Consider the following 19,033-nt stretch of genomic DNA (forward strand, 5'->3'; position numbering starts at 1 on the left):
GGGCATCATGGGATAGTGAAGCGTCCATCGTATGCACACTGCAAAATCTAGCCGGAAGTAGTAGGTCATCCGGGTACTTTTCGCATACTGTTTTTCGAATACTATGTATTCGGACATACTACTCGCCTCGCCTACTGCTTTTCGCGTACTATATAGTAAGTAGTAGGCGGTTTCGGACGCAGCCTTTGAATCACGTGGGCGCTCTCGAACCCCGCCCACAATATGTTCCGTCTACATTAAAGTGCTGTTAGTTCAGAGCGCCCTCTGGAGGAACCCGCCCGCAAAACAGACTCGCACAGCAGTCTGTGGTCGTTCCAATCCGAAGGCTGCAGCCTACGGAGGTCGCATACGTCATCAAGCCTGGTTTATTGAAGTTAACTGAGCATTACATTAGCAACATATTACAAAAATTTGCGATTAACTAAAATATTAATCAACTTCATAATTGTTAATATTCTGAAATAAGACAGTATTGATGACGTATGCATGTGACCTCCGGATAGCTGCATCCTTCGGATCGAGAAACGGCTTATAAATCTGTTTCACTGCATGTAAATAAGGATAAAACTTCGTAAGCACCTTTGTTATTAAGCTGAATATGAATGTTAATAATTAGTAAATGACAAAATGGAAATACGTTTAATATTTTGTATAGACTTAATGCCATTATTTTTTATATTTCAAGAACAAAAACCTAAACCACAAGTTTAAATGTTTAAGTTAAATCATTATTGACAGTAAATATTTTTCTTATTTGGTATTTAAAATAATCACACTAATCCCAATTGATTCTAATCGTTATGCTGGTCATAATGTAGTATTATTTCACCTGTGTTAAAGAGGCATATTTTTTAAGGACTTTTATTGGGTGGTAGAGGGCTCTTATTTGCAAAATGTAATTTTCAAAAAAATTTTTTGAAACATGAATACTGATCATACAGCAAAACAGAGAATCATTATAAGAGGCCAGTATATATCAATACTTAAAACAGTTGTTCTCAAACTGGGGGCCCTGGTTTTTATAAAATAAATTAATTCATCATAAATTCTGTGTACTTAAATTCCAGAAAAATAATGCTACCAACTAACAGCACTACACTGAATAATTTAATGTTTTGTTTATATAAAATGTTAAGTTTTACAATGTTTTATGTCATTAAATTTCTTTGGGGGGCACCGTAATGATGCAACGTATTCAATGGGGGCCGCACGCTGAACTGACTGAATGACTTAAAATATAGCTGGGTGATGTACATGGGCCCCTTGCAAGTTTTCGCAAGTTTTAAGTGCCTCAAAATCTGTTAACTGTGAATTAACAAATTAGCAGACCAGAAGCACGAGCAAGACTGGTCTTCATTGTAAAAACTTTTTGTTCTGAACTAACACATTTTTTATTACCAATAAAAGCATATTTATGTACGCACAATTTACAGCCACAATGAAAACATTTTATTAAATGTTATTTAAATGTGTAACGTTTATGATTTTGTATCGTTTAACACCAACAGTCAGAAGTTTGTCTGTATATCATAGCTGTAGTCTGTGGAACGGGACCCCTGGTGATGTCAGAAGAAAAAATTGAGAGGTTCCTCCATCAAATAGTTGTGATAAAGTAGACAACTTCCAAATTTTGGCCTGTGTCCTTCAAAAGTCTTAAATTGTCTGCGAAGCAGCTGTGAATAACAGCTATAACTCCTGGAGTTCCCAGAGTGGTTTAAACATCAGGGAAACCCTTTTGAGGGAGGATATGATGTCATTTATCCACTAATGACAGCCTGTGCTTCGAGGTTTTGAAGTGGCTCACTAGGAGTAGTAAAGTCCCACGGTCTACGGTTCTCCGTATAGCCGTACAGTTTTCTCAGAGCAACACGTGCTGCTTCCTCTTCCGCTGCCAGGACGGTCTCACCCGGACCCTGAGCCAACAGGTTACGGTCACTGATAAAAAATAAAAAAATTAAACTTTGTTAAAAATCAATTCTGACGATTTACATCATATACCTGTGCATACATACACAAATATGTTTTTAATTTAGCATTTGTTGAATTTGTATAGTGAAATGTGTCATAAATGGACTAATAAAACTGTCCCAGCATTCATGTCGTACCTGTAAAGCCCAACAAAATAGAGTGGTAGGACGGTACTGGCGCCAGCGGACCGGATGAGGCGAGGCTCAGGTAGAGCAATACCTTTCCTGCTCAATTCTTTAACCAGCAGTCCCATGGGATCAACTACTTTCCACATATCAAACAAATCTTTCCCTATTAGCTGAGTCACCAGAAAATCCTAAAAAATAAACACACAATGTAGCTGGATTAACATTTAGTAAAATAAAGGTCACCGTGCTTTCCTGTGATAAAATGTGCATAGTACTAGTAATTATTAAAATTAGACTTGGGGACATTTTAAAACTTGAAAGGTCACTTGTCTTACTCTGATGAAAAGCCCCGCTCGGAGAGACCCACTGCTTTGCTCCAAAGCACCAATCACAGCGAAGAACGTCCCTTTCAGGATTTCATCCGGAACGGGAAACTCCGCACTCATCGTCAGTTCCTCCACCGCAAGGTTTCGTGCGACATGACACATGACCTCTGACCCGGACAGATGGCCTACAACGGCTGCAACTCCCTCCTCTGGCAAGCTGGGAAAGTTTTCCCTGCACCAGTTATTGAGGAAACCCTGTATGGTACCATCATATAAATAAAACACACAGATAGGATTTGTGTTTGCACAACAACTAAATCACTGTATTTATGAAAATAACAGCTAATAACTATTATTATGTAAAAATCACATTATTTACTACCAGCAGCGTGTAGTCTCTCACCTGTGTGAATGTTCGACCGTGTTCCTGCAGCTCGCTGTTGTCTTGCAGGTTAAGAGCAGTCGCCTCCGCATCAAGTCCCAGTAAATGTCTCCTCTCCTCCTCAGAGCGCAAATAGCAGGGATTCACAAATGATGTCTTCAGAAGATCCACAGAGAAATGTTCCTGGAGACGGGCACTGAAGGCTTCTACCTCAGCGTGATAATCAAAGTTTGGCTGCTGAGAGCTGGTGGCAAGAGAAAGGTCAGTATAAAAGCTGGACGTTATAATTTACATTAGGTCCAAATGTAAATATGGGCTGTTTTGTTGGCTAAGGACGTTGGATAAAAGCAAGCAATACACAATATTGATAATTGTTTTATATAAATGATGCGTGTCATTATTGCTGCGGTAAGCTTTGTTATAGTAAAGCAATAGTATTTTATAATAGTATAATTTTAAAACGGTCCGTATCGACAGCTGATGCTTGAGTATCAATAATAAATATTACATATAATATCAGATCAACAAAAATTGCATTGGTTTTATGAAAACTACAATTATCTCTGTGGATCTCTACTTTTATTGTGTTGGGTCTTATTGGTGGGATGTTAAAGACCAGCTAAAATCAGCCTATGCTGGTCGCTGGTTTTAACTGGTCTCCCAGCAAGGTTTTAGCTGTTTAAACAGGCTGGTTTTAGGGGGGTTTAGACAATTTATAGCTGGTCAGGCTCAAAGACCAGCAGACCCACCAGCTTGAGCAGGCTAGAGGCTTTAAGCTGGTCTTAGCTGGTTTAAGATGGAAGTATCTGGTTTAAGATGGTCCTCCAAGGCAGCTCGAGGTTGACCAGCTAAAAAGTCAAAACTCCTTTAATAGCAGCCTGCTATCCCTTCTGAAAAATCCCGCTAAACCAGCATAAGCTGGTAGCTGGTTTTAGCTGGTTTAAGGTGGCAGTAGCTGGTCCTCCCAGCCTGGCAAAGCTGGTCAAGTTGGTGAGTCCGCTGGTCCTCCAGCCTGACCAGCTAAGTCCAGCTAGACCAGCTTAAAAAGTGACCAAAACACAACTAGATCAGCTTGCTACATCAGCAAAACCAGCTAAAACCAAGCTGGGAGACCAGCTGAAACCAGCTCACCAGCTTATGCTGGTCTTAGCTGGATTTTTCAGTAGGGATACATCAGCCAAAACCAGGCTGGGAGACCAGCTAAAACCATCCAACCATCTTAGTCTTTTCAGTAATGTTGCTGGTGGGAACCAATAAAACCCTATTAATCCCCAAACACACTACATGAAGTAATTTTGTAATGGTTTTAATGGTAAAAAACAACAACTGGTAGTTTATACCGGTATTTTGTAATATGGAAACAACAGATTATTTATTATTTTATCAGCAGGGTAGTAGTGAGCTGCTAAAGGTATCTCTGTCAGTGAATTTCATGAGTGGCCTTGAGAGGTTGTACCGACCGTGCCTTTGGAGGCGGGGGTCCCTCCATCTTCCTCTTCCTCTCCATAATGAGTGTATACGCTTTCATCCATCTCTTCTTCTCTCTGATCTGTGTGAGCATCACTCCCCTGCATACATGCTGATAATGCAAAGTTAAAACACCGCGACTCATGAGTGCCCCGCACGCCGCCATGACAGCCCGAACTGAAACTACAGAGTCCGGGAAAGAGCGTCGGTATGGCTGACATCTGTAGGCAAAATGCCTACAGCGCCACCACGTGTCTGGATGACCAAAGGTGTGTTCGACTGTTTTACAAATGCCATTATGCAGTAGCACAAAAGAATAAAGATTAAAGAAAACTAAAAAGAGTTTAAGCGAGTGGAGAGAGGTGTCTGGTCAACATCTTAATGATTGATTTCAATCTTTGACATGACTTTACTCAGTCAATATTGAAGCTTTTAAGATTATATTTTTTGTACTATATATGAAGAAAACAGTAAATGACTGTAGCTGGTTGTTCACAGACTGCGTCACATTTTGTTTTCAGCCTCAGCTAACATTTTACCTAACAGCTAATGATATAAAAATACTGAAAATAACATAGCAAACACATAATTATAGACTACATTAAATGACATTTTTATTGGGCATGCATTAAAATTAAAAACTAATTTGTAGTGTTTAGCTGGTATGGCTGGTATCCAAACCTTATCTGAACCTAGTCTAAAACCAACCAACATGCTATTTTGACCAACTGGGAGACCAGATTTCTCTATTTAATAAGACTCTGTAATGTGGGACAACATGCTGTGACATACCATAGTGCTGGTATCATAATGTAATAAAGTGGCATTGCGATATATACAAAGGTACTTAATACTTAGTATAATTAAAATGAGTTCTCAAGAAATAATTTAAGTTTAAACAAACCAAAAGCATAATCTTAAAAACAAGCAAGACAGTGCAAACTTCACTATTGATGTCATTTATTGAAATAAAAGTCTTTCATTGCTCCGTGGATTGAAAGTGCTACTGTCTGAATCAGTATCATTTCAGGTATATGCTAAACCAATAACAGGACAGGATTTAGCAGGGCATTATCATTAACATCATATAATACTCAGTTCTTCATTGATGGTTTACATAAATAATGATCAGGACAAAACAAGCATGTATGTATATTTTTGTTGCTTCGAGGGAACGCATATATACTGTATGTAAAGTACCTGAAATCAAAGTCATCTACAAATATAATTATTTAATATTATATGCATTCTCTTTGTTTTTAATATATCAGTGCATCCCATTTCATTGGTCTGAGTAGATGACATGGTATTATACTAGCCTGAAAAAAATCAATGAAAACATCCAAAGACATGTGAAGGAAAATATGTACATATGGTTCATGCTCGGCTTTGCGCAAAGAGGAAGTCCTTAAAATTGTACAAAATCAGAAAAAAGAAGAAACTTTTGATTGTACAAATAAAAATTTACAAATACATGTTCACAGTAAAATAAAAGCCATAACCTCCATCTTAACGCCTCTTGCTGAGAAGAAAAAACGTGTTTGCCATAGATAAATAAGGCTAATATTTGACACAAAGAACAGAAGGGGCGGAGTCCTGGGTATGCCCCTCCCACACAGCGGTCCGTGTTGCTTTAGCGACGAAACCAAACCCAGCTGTTGATAAGCCAGAAAGCTACAGTGACAGAATACATGACCATTTCACGCTTAGCTCTCTCTTTATTCTCCTCTTCCAAAAGTTGTAAGCGTCGGTTCAGCTTGACAATCTGTAATAACACAAAATATGAAAAAACACTAAGTAAATCTAACAACATTGTATCCTAAATTTTGCATTGTTTTTTCAAATACCTGTCTGCGCAGAGAAGTGGCGTCGACAACGGCCACATCGTCGATCCCTACTTCCTGTGTGGAGTCTAGTGTGGCCAGGGCAAGCCTGTTAAAAACATTAATGTTTCATTAAATACGATATTGAGTTTGGAATGAGACAACAGAAAGACATACCATGGAGATAAAAAGAAGATGGGGAAAGGTGAAAGGATGAGAGGAGTTACCTGTTGTCATGCTGGGGGACAGAGAGGGTTGAACCCCCTCTAAGAGAAGGCTTGCTGAGAAGCAGAAAAGGAGAAAAGTGAGGGAGGAAAAGAGAAAAAAGACATAGACAGACAACTTTAACAAGATCTGAAATGCAAACACTGCTGCGGTCTTTAAAGACAAAAACACTTTTAAAAGAAACAATGACAAACTTATAAATATCGATTAAAATCATCACTAGCTCATATCAGAGAGAATATAGAGCGTTGAACGTTATTATGGTGGTACTAGATTAAGCTAAATTAAGTCAGTGAATTTGTGAAGTTGTATTGCCATTCTTCAAGCTTCAAATAAAAAGGCAAGCAGGTCGCAGGGGGACAGGACATGAGTTCAAATACAACATTAACTAAAAGTCTCGGGTCAAATACAAGTTCCTATCAACAGTATTGTGACATCAAAACACAGTGGGGAAAATAAGTATTTGACACATCAGCATTTTTATCAGTAAGGGGATTTCTAAGTGGGCTATTAACACAAAATTTCCACCAGATGTAGCTATCAAGCCAAATATTGAATTCATACAAAGAAATCAGAGCATTTGGGTATACAAGTTGAGTCATGGTGGATGGAGTGAGATGACACAGGGAATAAGTATTGAACACACTTTATTTAATACTTTGTAGAAAAGCCTTTGTTGGTGATAACAGCTTCTAGACATCTCTTGTATGGAGAGACCAGTCGTCTGCATTGCTCAGGAGTGATTCTGGCCCATTCTTCAACACAAATGGTCTTTAAATCTTGAAGGTTCCTTGGGCCTCTTTTATGAACTTTGATCTTCAGTTCTCTCACTGAAGCAACTTGATTTTCTTTCTTTGAAACAACTTCATTGTTCCCTTGGCCTTGTGTTTTGGATCATTGTCTTGCTGAAATGTCCACCCTCTTTTCATTTTCAGCTTTCTTGTAGATAGCACCAGATTTTTATCCAGAATGTCCCGGAACATTTCTCCATTCATCCTGCCTTCAATATTATGAAGTAGGGGTGCACCGAAATTTCGGTCGCCGAAAATTTCGGCCGAAAATGGCATTATCGGTTTCGGGCCGAAATAAAAAATCCAGCCGAAAATGTAAACCGAAAATGAATGTCAACCGCGCCCTCCCAGCTGTGCGCTAGCGCTTGGGTTTCACTCACGATGATCAATCGTCTCCCACCCCTCCCCTTCGTGCTCAAGCAGGTTTCACTCACGGTCTAGCTGTTTGCACGCGTCTGCAAAGATTAAGCATGTCTTGATGTGTAAACTATAGAGAGAGTCCGAGCAGGGGCGTCGCTAGACCCCTTTTACTGGGGCACGTGCCCCAGTGTAAATCTTTTGTACCCCGGTGTAAATCTCAGTGCAACTAGTGCATTTCTTTACAAAGACAATCGCTGCAAAAAGGATCTATATTCAATGTAGTTACCCAATGTACGCTTGTAAAAGCGACGAAGCAGCCGCACTGACGCGTGCACGCAAGTATCCATGTCTGCGCGCGTCTTTGCTTTTATCCGCGCACAACCGCATTCAGCATTCAAAAGGTGACGCCACGCGAGTGAGCTAGCTTATGAAAACATGACGAGACTAAAGTAAGTTTCTAAATAATAATGATAATCTTATTTTGATCATTAGATCATTATTGGCTTCTGTAGATGTACATCAGAAATGTTTTGTGCAAAGCAGGGAAAGGGAAGCAGAAAGGAGAGATGATGAGTTTATAAGGGAGGTAAAACAAACTACATCTTCTTCACCCTGTCAGATCTCAAACATTAGAGGAAAAATCCCAGGAAAACCTCTTGTCAAGTCTATAGAATTGCATTATTGCTGAGAAAATCAACAGATGTATGTGTTATACTGTTCTGTATTTTCAGATATGAAATTAATATTTAGTTTACTGATGTTTAACTAGGACACTAACTTACATAAACATTTAGCAGTAACTATGACTGATATTATTTAGTATAGCAGCCATTAAATGACTGGTTTCTTAAAATATTATTGTAAAAATATTCTTGTAAAAGTAAGTTATTAATCATTGCTATCATTATTTCCAAACATGTTATGCCATTTATGCCTCCAAACATATAATGTGATCCGAACTGTGAGTTTTTTTATCCGTCACACATCCCTAGTAAAGTTAGCACACAGTGATAGCCTTTAATGCAATTGTATTAATAGTTGGCATAATAATTTATTTCGGTTTTTCGGTTTCGGTTTTTCGGCCTTGGTTTCCTTTTTTCGGTTTTCGGTTTCGGCCAAGAATTTTCATTTCGGTGCATCACTAATATGAAGTCTGCCAGTACCCCTTGCTGAAAAGCAGCCCCAAACCATGATGCTTCCACCTCCAAATTTCAATTTTCCTTTCATCTGACCATACTATAGTCTCCCAATAATCCACATGCTTCTCCAAATGTTCTTTCGCAAACTTCAACCGAGCCTCAACATGCTTTTTGTTCAGCAACGAAGCCTTGCGTGGTGAGCGTACATGTATGCCATGGTGGTTCAGTGCATTGCTTTTAGTTTTCTTTGAAACAACAGTACCTGCTGATGCAAGGTCTACCTGAAGTTCTGCCGGAGTGGTTCTTGGCTCTTGGAGAACTCTCCTGATTATTCTTTGAACTCCTCAGACAGGGATCTTAAGTGGAGCACCTGATCATGGCCGGTTTATGGTGATGCTCTTTACAGTTACAAAAGTCTCATAACGGCCCCCACAGTGCTCACAGGAACATTCAGCATTCTGGAAATGTGCCTATAACCATTCCAATCAAAATGCTTTCTAACGATAAGATTACGAAGATCTTGAAAGAGTTCTTGCCTTTTACCCATCATGAAGTCTTTCTTGTGTGCCTCCTGGGTAATGCGAATCCTTTATAGGCCATCAATTAGGACTAAAGCAGCTGATATCAATTAGTACTGATAGGGGGCAGGGTTTCTCTCTCAATACTGACAGATTTCAGGTGATCTCCTGGCTTTCTATGCCATTTTGCACCTTGTTCTCTTCATGTGTTCAATACTTATTCCCTGCGTCATGTCACTTAATCTACAATGACTCAACTTGTATACTCAAATGCTCCGACCTCCCCGCATGAACTCGACACTTGGCCCGACGGCCACATCTGGTGGAAATGTTGTGTCAATAACCAGGATAAACTATACTCATAAACTAGGGAATTAGTTGAATAATTTAGTGATGTCATTGTGCAGATAGGGCTTGTCTTTGAGCTGAACACTTCTTCTTCAAAAAAAAAACAGCAATACCGCAAACTGTAAAAATCACTGCAAGTTATGTAAAAATAACTGCAGTGTATTTTAAGACAAGAAATGATTCAAACTAAATAATCTTAGAACTCATGTGCATAATATCCATGCTAAAAATAAATGGTTGAACAAAAAAAATGAAGCTTATGAAAGCAGCGTGTCTAGATCCATCAGCAAACAATACAGAAATAAAACGACTGAACTATCTATTCAACTATTCTCTTCAAACCAAGTGCTTATGGTTGCTTTATCTAATTTAGCCAGAAATACGTCTTTTTAGGCAAAAACTGAGGAGCTCAGATGTAAAAGCCGCTAAAAATGCCACCTCCATAAAAAATTAGATAATGATATTAACCAATGCTCTCTGCACGTACAGACATTAAATACTTTTGCTTCAAATCTGCTTAATCCCAGCCTCTGGTCATTCAGAAATACCGTTTGTTGGCATAATCTATTGCTCATTTATGAGAAAACATGTCAGATGCACTTAGAGGGTTTTGCATCTGAGCTTTTCAATACTTGGTCTGATGTCAAAGGTCACCTGCGTTGGTTTTCATCCAGGACCTCAAGGACCTGCTGGTAGGCCCGGCGTGTGGTTGACCGGACGAAGGAAAGAACACTGCGGGCGCTCAAAAGGTTAAAACCGTCTTCTGCGCCACCGTGAGGTGCCACAGTGCGCAATGCAGCAGAGGGAGAGGGAGTCATACTGACCACACCATAGAGAGAGAGAGAGAGAGAGAGAGAGAGGGAGGGAGGGAGAGGGAGGAAGGAAGGAAGAGGAAAACATTGGAGGAACAAGTGAGACAAAAGTAAAGACATAAGGAATGAGATAAAGAAAGTTCAATTAAAAGGATAGTTCACCCATGTCAATCAAAATCTGTTTTATAATTTTTTGGTTCAATAAACTGCATATGTAGATGTTAGGCAGAATGATTTGTTTCCATACAATGAAAGTAAATGGTTACCATTTATGTTCATTAAAATGCATTAAAGGGGACATATCATGAAAATCTGACTTTTTCCATGTTTAAGTGTTATAATTGGGTCCCCAGTGTTTCTATCAACCTAAAAAATGTGAAAAAGATCAACCCAGTAACTTAGTTTGGGTAAACCATTCTTTCCAAGCATGTGAAAAAATAGGTAATTGAAATCTGGCTCTTTCTGTGATGTCAGAAGGGGATAATACTGCTCCTTAATCTGCACTATCCAACCGCGGCACTGACATTTAGTGCATTTTGGATTTAAAAGTACACACCCTAAACAGCACATTTTTGCTCACACCTACAAAGTGACAATTTTAACATGTTATAATAAATGATCTATATGGTATTTTAAGCTAGAACTTCACATTTGTACTCTGGGGACACCAAAGATTTATTTGACATTTTAAAAAATTCTTGTGAAATGTGCCATTAAATGCTCTGCTGAATTTATTGTTTTTGTATTATATTTAATTCATTATTTTACAAGAAATAGAAAACAATAAGGGATTAGACCAACATGATAAGTAATTGATAACAGGAGTTTTATTTTTGGGTGAACTATACCTTTAAGATTTTAGAAAGAGGGAATAAAAGAAAAAAAAGAGACTGAAAGGAGTCTAAGAAAGAAGAAGTGGCCGATTCAGTGGCCAGTGAGAAATGTTAAACATGATTTTATACGGACAGACAAAAGGCTCACCACAGAAATCTAGACCACATCCCAAACCATTCAAGAAGCCACAACAAGCACTAATACGCAAAACCTCATTTGCATTCTTTTTGCAACAGAAACACACACAGCAGTCGCTTTGTCTGACAATCAAGAACAACCACAAGCCTTGAAAGCACAGGACGGCACCATTATCGCTGAGCTCCAGTGAAACGGCTGATCTGACTAACAGTGACATCTGCTGGACCATAAAACACTAATTCAACCAGACCCAACTTCACCCATCTGATCCTAAAGACCAGGGATTTTTTGGGTGAATAACATGAAAACATGTCTAGGTAACATTCAACTCAAAATCAACATCATCAAAAATTATTTTGCAAAACAGAAAGAATGTGAGGCAAAAAGAAAGTGAAAGTTTCTCATTGTTATACATTTAGGTTGATGCAGTCACGCCTCTAACTCAGGAATCTAAACTGTCACATGTGATTCCAATCCTAATACTGTAAAAACTGTATTGTCCCAAATATAAGAAAACACTGATTATAAGACGACCCTTTTCAAATTGTACCTTTCAGAAAAATGCCAACCAACGCCAAGACCAACTCTTGTTTTCTTATAAAGCGAATGCTTTAATTTGTCAAAAGGGACCAGTTTGGTTTCCCACATTCTTTAATACCTTGTATATGGCATACATTACCATCTATAACCTGCTGTCCATCTGGATTTATTAACAATTAGCCTAGGCTGTATAGCTACGATTACATGCAACCGAATAATCAGTTTCTCATCGTATATTGATGGCTTAATCGTATTGAAAAGCCTTCACGTAAACACCTTAATCAGTACGATTGAGGTCAATTGGATGCAAATTTCGATTGTATTGAAAGGGATGGTGTAGTCCGATCTGTGATCCGATCATCAGAAGAAAAGTATGCATGTAGTCCGATCTGTGATCCGATCATCAGAAGAAAAGTATGCGTGTAAACGCGTGAATCGTAGTATTTTCTCAATCGTATGCAAAAATACATTTGTGCTCAAGTTCAAATCTTATAATTACCTCTTATTTACGTCTCACATAATTCTTGTCACAGAAACTTGCAAAAGCAAGGCAATGGCAACGCATTATTATAAGGTAATGAGGTCGCGCGCTGTACATTTATGTCAACATTACATAAAGTAATAAAATAATGTCGCGCCTTTAGAAATTGTGTTTTAATTCGCTATATCTGAAAACTTCTTAAGAACAACTTTCTCTAACTCAGCTTTTATCCAGAGATAAAGCGTGAACTCGATGAGAGACGCTGTCATTGCCAAGTCCTCTGCTTTTTTTCGAATTTAGATATGGTCTACTGTTTAAATGGTTTCCGCCAGTTTTGTTTTTCTGCGGGTTAAAGATGAAAGGATTTTGTTTATTCGTTATTGGTATTTGGGCTGTGAATAGTCATTGGGATGCTTTTAGGCTAGTTTTGAATGTCCATTGGGCTGGATTTGATCTGGTTTGCAAATCTGGCAACCCTGGCTGTGCGCTTGTGCAGACGTTTGGTTCGGATTATATAGAATTTACTTGTAAACCAACATTTGAATCAGATTGCAATGTTTCAGCTACTGCATTTTTATGGTACGGTTTTATTGACATGTAATAGTCTGGAGGTCCAATATAGGACAACGTCGTTTATTGAGAGGCATTTCCATGAAATTTTTTTTGTCTTATATTCAGGACAATACAGTACTGTAATATGGTATATTTGACTAAAAGTACTAAGGAACTACTGTTCTCAGATTTCTTCTGCATTACAGATGCCTCATGCCTACCTGTCATTAAAACAAATGCAATGTAATGATCTTAATATTGATTTTCTAAATAATATATAATATTATATATGAAGAGCTCAGATGCAAAACCTTTTAAGTGTGTCTTACATGTTTTCTTGTAAACAGTGTTGGGTGTAACTAGTTACTAAGTAATTAGTTACTGTAATTTAATTACTTTTCCCTTGAAAAAGTAAAGTAAGGGATTACTCTTATTTTTCTTGTAATCTAATTACAGTTACTTCTGATGTAACTAAATACTATAATACAATACTGGATTTAACATGATTTTAGTTTACAATTCTTATTATAAACTGGTTGATTATTAGCATTAATATTAATGAGATGTTGGCTGTTTATTAATACTTAAAGGGATACTTCACTGATTTAGCATTCAGCTTTGTATCTGTAGAAACCCGGCAGTATTACTGAATGACCATGTTTCCCTCCATCATTTCCCCCTGAGAGGAGAGATATCTGCATTTTGGTTCTGCAAAAAAGTCCTCCGATGATGTAATATGACGATTTTTGCATCATCGGAGGACTTTTTCGCAGAACCAAAATGCAGATATCTCTCCTCTCAGGGGGAAACGATGGAGGGAAACATGGCCACTCAGCAACACTGCCGGGTTTCCACAGACACAAAGCTGAACGCCAAATCGGCGAAGCATCCCCCTAATAGCACATATTAATGCCTGATTCTGCAAAACCTTATTCTACCTCCTTAACCCTCCCCATTTCTACCAATACTTAAAAAAACTTTGTTATTAATAAGCAGTAGTTGGAGTATATTGAGGCAAAAGTAGTTAAAAGTTAGTTAATAGAGAGAATTGGACCCTAAAGTGGGACCAGAATAATTGATGTACTTTTATATATTATTTTTTCGAGCCATTTCAAGCCTATTCTTGTATCATGTTGTAATGGTTTTGTTATGTGTTCTGGTTGTATTCTGTGTATTTTTGTATTTTGGACTTTTATTTTGACATCCTGTTCTGTTCTGGCTTTTATTTTGATATACATCCTGCCATGTTTCACTTCACACTTCCTGTTTGTTCTTGTATATAAGTCACATCCTGTTTACCTCTTCCTGGCTGATTATTACATCGCCACATTCTGAGTATCTGCCTGTTTTTTGTATCTGTTTATCTGTTACCTGTATCTGTTCCTGTTTTTGACCTGTGCCTGTTATCTGGATTTTGCCTGTACTGCCGCCTGCCCTGACACATTGCCTGTATTTGGATTCTGATTTTGGATTAACCCTTTGGATTTGTTTGCTGGCCCTTATTGGGATTTTACATAATAAACACCTTTTGCACATGGATTCTCCTCTTCATCGCTTTCTTTAAAGCACACCCGTTACACATGTACTAATAGGATTTAGAAAGTAATTAAATATTTTTTGGAGAGAGTAATTTGTAAAGTAATCTAATTACATGATTGAAGATGTAATTAGTAACTAGTAATTAATTACTTTTTTTGAGTAACTTACCCAACACTGCTTGTAAATGAGCATTTTTTTTTATCAGGCTCTTATGTTTAGGTTCAGTAATTTCACTTTTAACGGCAATGAAAAAGTTATTAGTCAGTAATTAAAATGCCTTATGTTCACAAATGTCACTTTAGTCATTTTAGTGGTATTTAACAAAAATGTATGTTTTTTTTTTAACCGCAAAACCCTTGAAATGCATGCAAAAATCTTCACTTCTAGAAAAAGTCTCCAGCCTGACTGTCCTTTCAGAGTAAAGCAAAAGGCTAAAATATAAACCACCTTTTAACAAGGTAAAAACTCCTGCACCTTGATGTATGTGCGTTGACGTTTATCCAATTCTTCTTCCGTGCACTTTAAGACATTTGGTAAAAAAACACTGTGGCGATTAATAGATTCTGCCAACAAACCAAATCAAAGTATTTAATGAACATATATTTGCTGAGAGCATTCGGTCAATATCAGCATCTCATTTTTGAAGGAGGTGGCGTTTAGTGGATTTTGCATCTGAGCTCTTAAATTACGTTATGTTAAATTATGTTAAATTAGTTTATTATAATTTTGTTCATTTTGTATTAGCCTTAAAGTAAAATAAGCTTCGAAAGCTGGGCTGATGGACAACACACCCGTAAAATTAGTAGTAGCCAAACTAGTTAGGAAAAAAGAGGTGTTGATCATTAGCAGGGTTTATGTGCTTTTACTAAGTGACCAGCCAATTAAAAACCTCTATGTCAAGACAAGTCAACAGTTGGTTGAAGGGGAATGACTAATTTGTTTTTTTAAGAATAAACCCTCCATGAGAACAGCTCTTTAGTGTAGGAGTGGCCATTCTTTATAATGTCCAATAGAGATCAACAGAATAGAAAACAATAAACAGATCTGTCGTGCAGCCATGATTCGACAGAGGAACTTCCTGCGTTCAATAACACCCAATAACCAGTTCTGCTTTTAATGTGATAACATTACTCTTCTATATTTAAAAGATACGAGTAGGCTAGTCCTGTGATCGCAGTAACAAAAAGCTAAAAGGGCTAAAAAAGCACAAAAGCCAGGCAGGCACGAAACAAATACATGCATTGTTCTAACTCACCCCCTTTGAGTAAGCAGCATGGAGGGAGAGAATGAGGCACAAGAAAGTAAATAAAGGGTGGTTTTGGAGGGACAAGAATGGGAGATTTGCTCAAATGTAAAGTATGCATGTGTGTATTTACGTCCCGGCACTCACATGGAGTCGTTTCTGGTGAGCTGACCGTTGTGATGCATGCTGGTGTTCTCGCTGACCGAGCGCTCTCTACGCGTCCTGCTTTGTGTGCGCACCTGTATGAATAAACAAGACAGAGTGAAAGTGGGTGTTTCTCATTTTCCTACGTTCAAGTTGACTTAAGTGACTTCGAAGAATTGCGTTAGCAAAACAAAGGTCATGGACTTGAACACACATGCTGATGAAATGTATAGCTTCTAATGCACTGTAAGTCTCTTTGGATACAACTGTTTGCCAAGTTAAGCACACTACCCAACCCACCCACATTAAATTTGGTCTGCGCCACTTACATCTTCACTGTGCTGGCTAATGGAGCTTGGCTGTTCCATTTCTAAGAAGTCAAGGGACCGTTCGTTGAGCGTAAGAACCCGAGGTGGCGTCTTCAGGGAAAATGCCGACTCCTGTGCCGTGGACTGAATGAGGTCCAGATCTCTGGGTATGGAGAACTGGGATTCATCATTGTCCCCTATATAAAGACACGAGTGACTGATCAGATATTTTTTCCATATGACATTTGTTTTTTTTTTTCAGCGAATTACAAACATATAATGGCTGATGAAGGTGGGTAGAATGGACAGTAGGAGAATCTAGATTCAGTAATCTGAATTTGAGCATATAAAATGAATCGCATTTTTCTGTCCTACCTGCCACTACGATTCTCTCAGGAACCTGCATCATTGTTGTATGGAGAGCATTCTGGTCCATAAATTCCTGCTGCTCCGAGTGCTCATATGGAGCCATTCTGAGCTGCTCTGGGATGCGCATGCTCTGACTGATGCCCTCTGTGTAATCCAGCTCATATTGGATCCGGTTTATCTCCGCCATCTCAGCCGTAGGAGAGGGGAACGCCGCTCCGCTCATCTACAGGGAAGGAGGGTGTATACAGTAAATAAAACATCAGACCTAACACCCTTGTTTTAGACACTTAAAGACCAACTAAAGTGCCTTAACATTTGCAACTTTGTTTGATGCAATGAGGAAATTTCTACTGAAACAGGAAGTTAGGGCGGGACATATTATGTGGCCCCTCCCACTTTTAAAAAAGCAAATAGCATTAAAGGTTCTCTAAGCGAATCTGTGTGTTGATTTTTGAAATGTGTTTTCAAACAAACTGAGCGTAGTTAACTCCTCCCCCTCCCTTCCGTGCTTTCATGAACGCGCCCAAACCCCACCCCCAAATCCTTCATGGCGTTTATTGGTTAGAACACTTTGTTATGGTTTCTGGTGTAGGTTTGGCCAGTTTGTTATTATTGCAGTTTGTGGAGGCTGGGCTGTCTACAGAGATTGCGTTTTTTTACAGTTCGATCAGCTGACAGGAAGCAAGCAGATAGTGAGGAGATGTTTGCTGTATGTAACAAAAAATGTTTTATGGTCTAAAACGCGTGAATTCGCTTAGAGAACCTTTAATGCTGCGTCCAAAATTGCATATCGTGACAGTAGGTACTGAATTAGATAACGTACCTACTAATTGACTGTTAAAACAGTAGGTACTTCATAGTCTGAATATGGATAGTATGAATGAATTCGGACGTACTATATACGCCATGTTAATACGTCACGTGACATACGTCGTTAAGTTAGTCATTACCTGGAATGAGATTAAACAAGCGCAATTTAATATATGTATTTGCATTTGAATAGAACTGTGTTACCGCTTTTGGACATTTTTGAATAAAACTACGCCCCTTTCGTTGTCTTCTTCATTGGAAAACTCCTCCACTGAGGGATCACGGGATAGTAAAGTGTCCATCATATGAACACTTCAAGATCTTGACGGAAGTAGTTGGTCATCCGGGTACTTTTCGCCTAATGTTTTTCGAATACTATGAATTCGGACATACTACTTGCCTACTGCTTTTCGTCTACTATATAGTATGGAAGCAGGCGGTTTCGGACGCAGCATTAGTTTACCTCACAACCAAAAATCTTAGGAGGAGCTAAAGTAAACATGACTGATCCATACTGGCGAATGTGAGAGACTAAGTTTTGATTGTTTACATCTTCACGTGAATTTTGTCAATGTTTTAAAGCACAGTAGTTTGTAGTGTGCTTTAAAGGCTAGCATAAACACTGTAAGGGCCAAAAAAAAAACTTAACATTTATACATAATCCTAAAAGATTTTCTTAAAAATTTGTTCACAGGAACTTTATTTTATTATTAATTATAATAGCCACAGTGGGAACTACATCCAAAATATTTTTGTTTTGTAAAGCAAAACCAGAATTGCAGGTTGTCCAACAAAGGTCCTTTTTTCCAATACAAACATACTAAGGCTATCTCTAATAACACTGAAAACTAGTCAGGTACCGTAATATTAATAAATATATAATAATATATAAATAATAATTTGCCTACTATTATCCCCAAGAGCCTGAAGCTACATAACACATAACAGAGGAACCAGATGTCAATGAGCACGAGATGAACTATTTCAGGAAACAGAAAGCATTTGATTTAATCAGCAGCTTTAAAGTTTAGTCCTTTGTAGACACACAGGCTGAATAAACACTTTTGCAGGTTGTTTTTAAACAAAACAATTTTTTTTTTATAAACGTCATGCTTTAATTTAAATTATTTGTGCTGAATACAATTTAACACTGACAGCAGTTGTTACAAATTACTTTCGATTTGCCGTTGAGAACAATCTATGGGAATCAAATCAAAATAAACCGATTAATGAAGATAATTACTTTGTTTTAGGTGAGATCCGGTCATAAGTAACGTTACATGCTTCTAAAATATTTGAAAATAAAACCAATGGGAGCATCGGGTACAGCAATGACAGCTGATGAAGGGCCACACTTTGATCAAAATACAATTTTCTGAACACAGTAACATCATCTTCACCGAGATCAGACCCACAGACGGATTGTACACGTTAAAGTGGGATTATTTAGTAAAATCCGATTATTTTGTGAGTAATTAAAGGCAGATAATCATCCCGCAGTACCGCGTAAACCAGCTCACACAGACCGCATCACTCACAGCTGCGTGAAGCTGTACACTGTGTATTGACATCGGGTGAGAGAATCGCTTTTCAAATTAAAAGTCCCCATGTACTTGGTGAAAGAAAGTTAATGTAAATTGTAGTGTAATCTGTCATCAAGACTTACATTGTTTCCATATGCTTTTTGCCGTTGTCTTCAAGATTGCAACTAACGAATATGTTTTAAATAAGATCATCTTTATATATTTTGTTTATTTATATTATTTGTATTTATATTGTCTGTCTGCA

At 38.1% G+C, this 19,033-nt stretch overlaps 2 protein-coding genes across 6 annotated transcripts; both read right to left on the bottom strand.

Moving 5' to 3' along the window:
- Window positions 1–1,234: 1,234 nt before the first annotated feature.
- On the bottom strand, window positions 1,235–4,477 carry mrpl44 (mitochondrial ribosomal protein L44). Its single transcript, XM_055197058.2, has 5 exons — window positions 4,265–4,477; window positions 2,826–3,048; window positions 2,432–2,677; window positions 2,106–2,284; window positions 1,235–1,935 (listed from the first exon to the last, which is right to left on the bottom strand). The coding sequence occupies exons 1-5, from the start codon at window positions 4,435–4,437 to the stop codon at window positions 1,758–1,760; spliced, it is 999 nt and encodes a 332-aa protein (XP_055053033.2). The 5' UTR covers window positions 4,438–4,477; the 3' UTR covers window positions 1,235–1,757.
- A 737-nt stretch (window positions 4,478–5,214) lies between these two features.
- Window positions 5,215–18,817, bottom strand: mffa (mitochondrial fission factor a). 5 transcript variants are annotated; one of them, XM_073862593.1, is made up of 8 exons: window positions 18,635–18,817; window positions 16,442–16,653; window positions 16,088–16,263; window positions 15,762–15,853; window positions 10,130–10,294; window positions 6,322–6,375; window positions 6,119–6,203; window positions 5,215–6,036 (listed from the first exon to the last, which is right to left on the bottom strand). In XM_073862593.1, the coding sequence occupies exons 1-8, from the start codon at window positions 18,637–18,639 to the stop codon at window positions 5,905–5,907; spliced, it is 921 nt and encodes a 306-aa protein (XP_073718694.1). In that variant the 5' UTR covers window positions 18,640–18,817; the 3' UTR covers window positions 5,215–5,904. The 5 variants fall into 5 exon arrangements, with proteins under 5 accessions (XP_073718694.1, XP_073718695.1, XP_055053034.2 ...); XM_073862594.1 differs by lacking the exon at window positions 10,130–10,294 and having other exon boundaries at window positions 18,635–18,815; XM_055197059.2 differs by lacking the exon at window positions 18,635–18,817 and having other exon boundaries at window positions 16,442–16,658.
- Between the last annotated feature and the right edge of the window lie 216 nt (window positions 18,818–19,033).

The sequence above is a fragment of the Misgurnus anguillicaudatus genome, chromosome 24 (genome assembly GCF_027580225.2).
Source record: "Misgurnus anguillicaudatus chromosome 24, ASM2758022v2, whole genome shotgun sequence".
Taxonomy (NCBI): domain Eukaryota; kingdom Metazoa; phylum Chordata; class Actinopteri; order Cypriniformes; family Cobitidae; genus Misgurnus; species Misgurnus anguillicaudatus.

Coding starts and splice junctions, on each gene's coding strand:
- mrpl44 (XM_055197058.2), bottom strand. CDS start 4,437: ATGGCGGCGTGCGGGGCACTCATGAGTCGCGGTGTTTTAACTTTGCAT. Junction 2,678..2,825: donor ACGGTCGAACATTCACACAG/GTGAGAGACTAC, acceptor GGTACCATACAG/GGTTTCCTCAATAACTGGTG. Junction 1,936..2,105: donor TATTTTGTTGGGCTTTACAG/GTACGACATGAA, acceptor ATTTTTTATCAG/TGACCGTAACCTGTTGGCTC.
- mffa (XM_073862593.1), bottom strand. Junction 6,376..10,129: donor CTGGATGAAAACCAACGCAG/GTGACCTTTGAC, acceptor TCTGCTTCTCAG/CAAGCCTTCTCTTAGAGGGG. Junction 6,037..6,118: donor CCACTTCTCTGCGCAGACAG/GTATTTGAAAAA, acceptor GTGTTATTACAG/ATTGTCAAGCTGAACCGACG.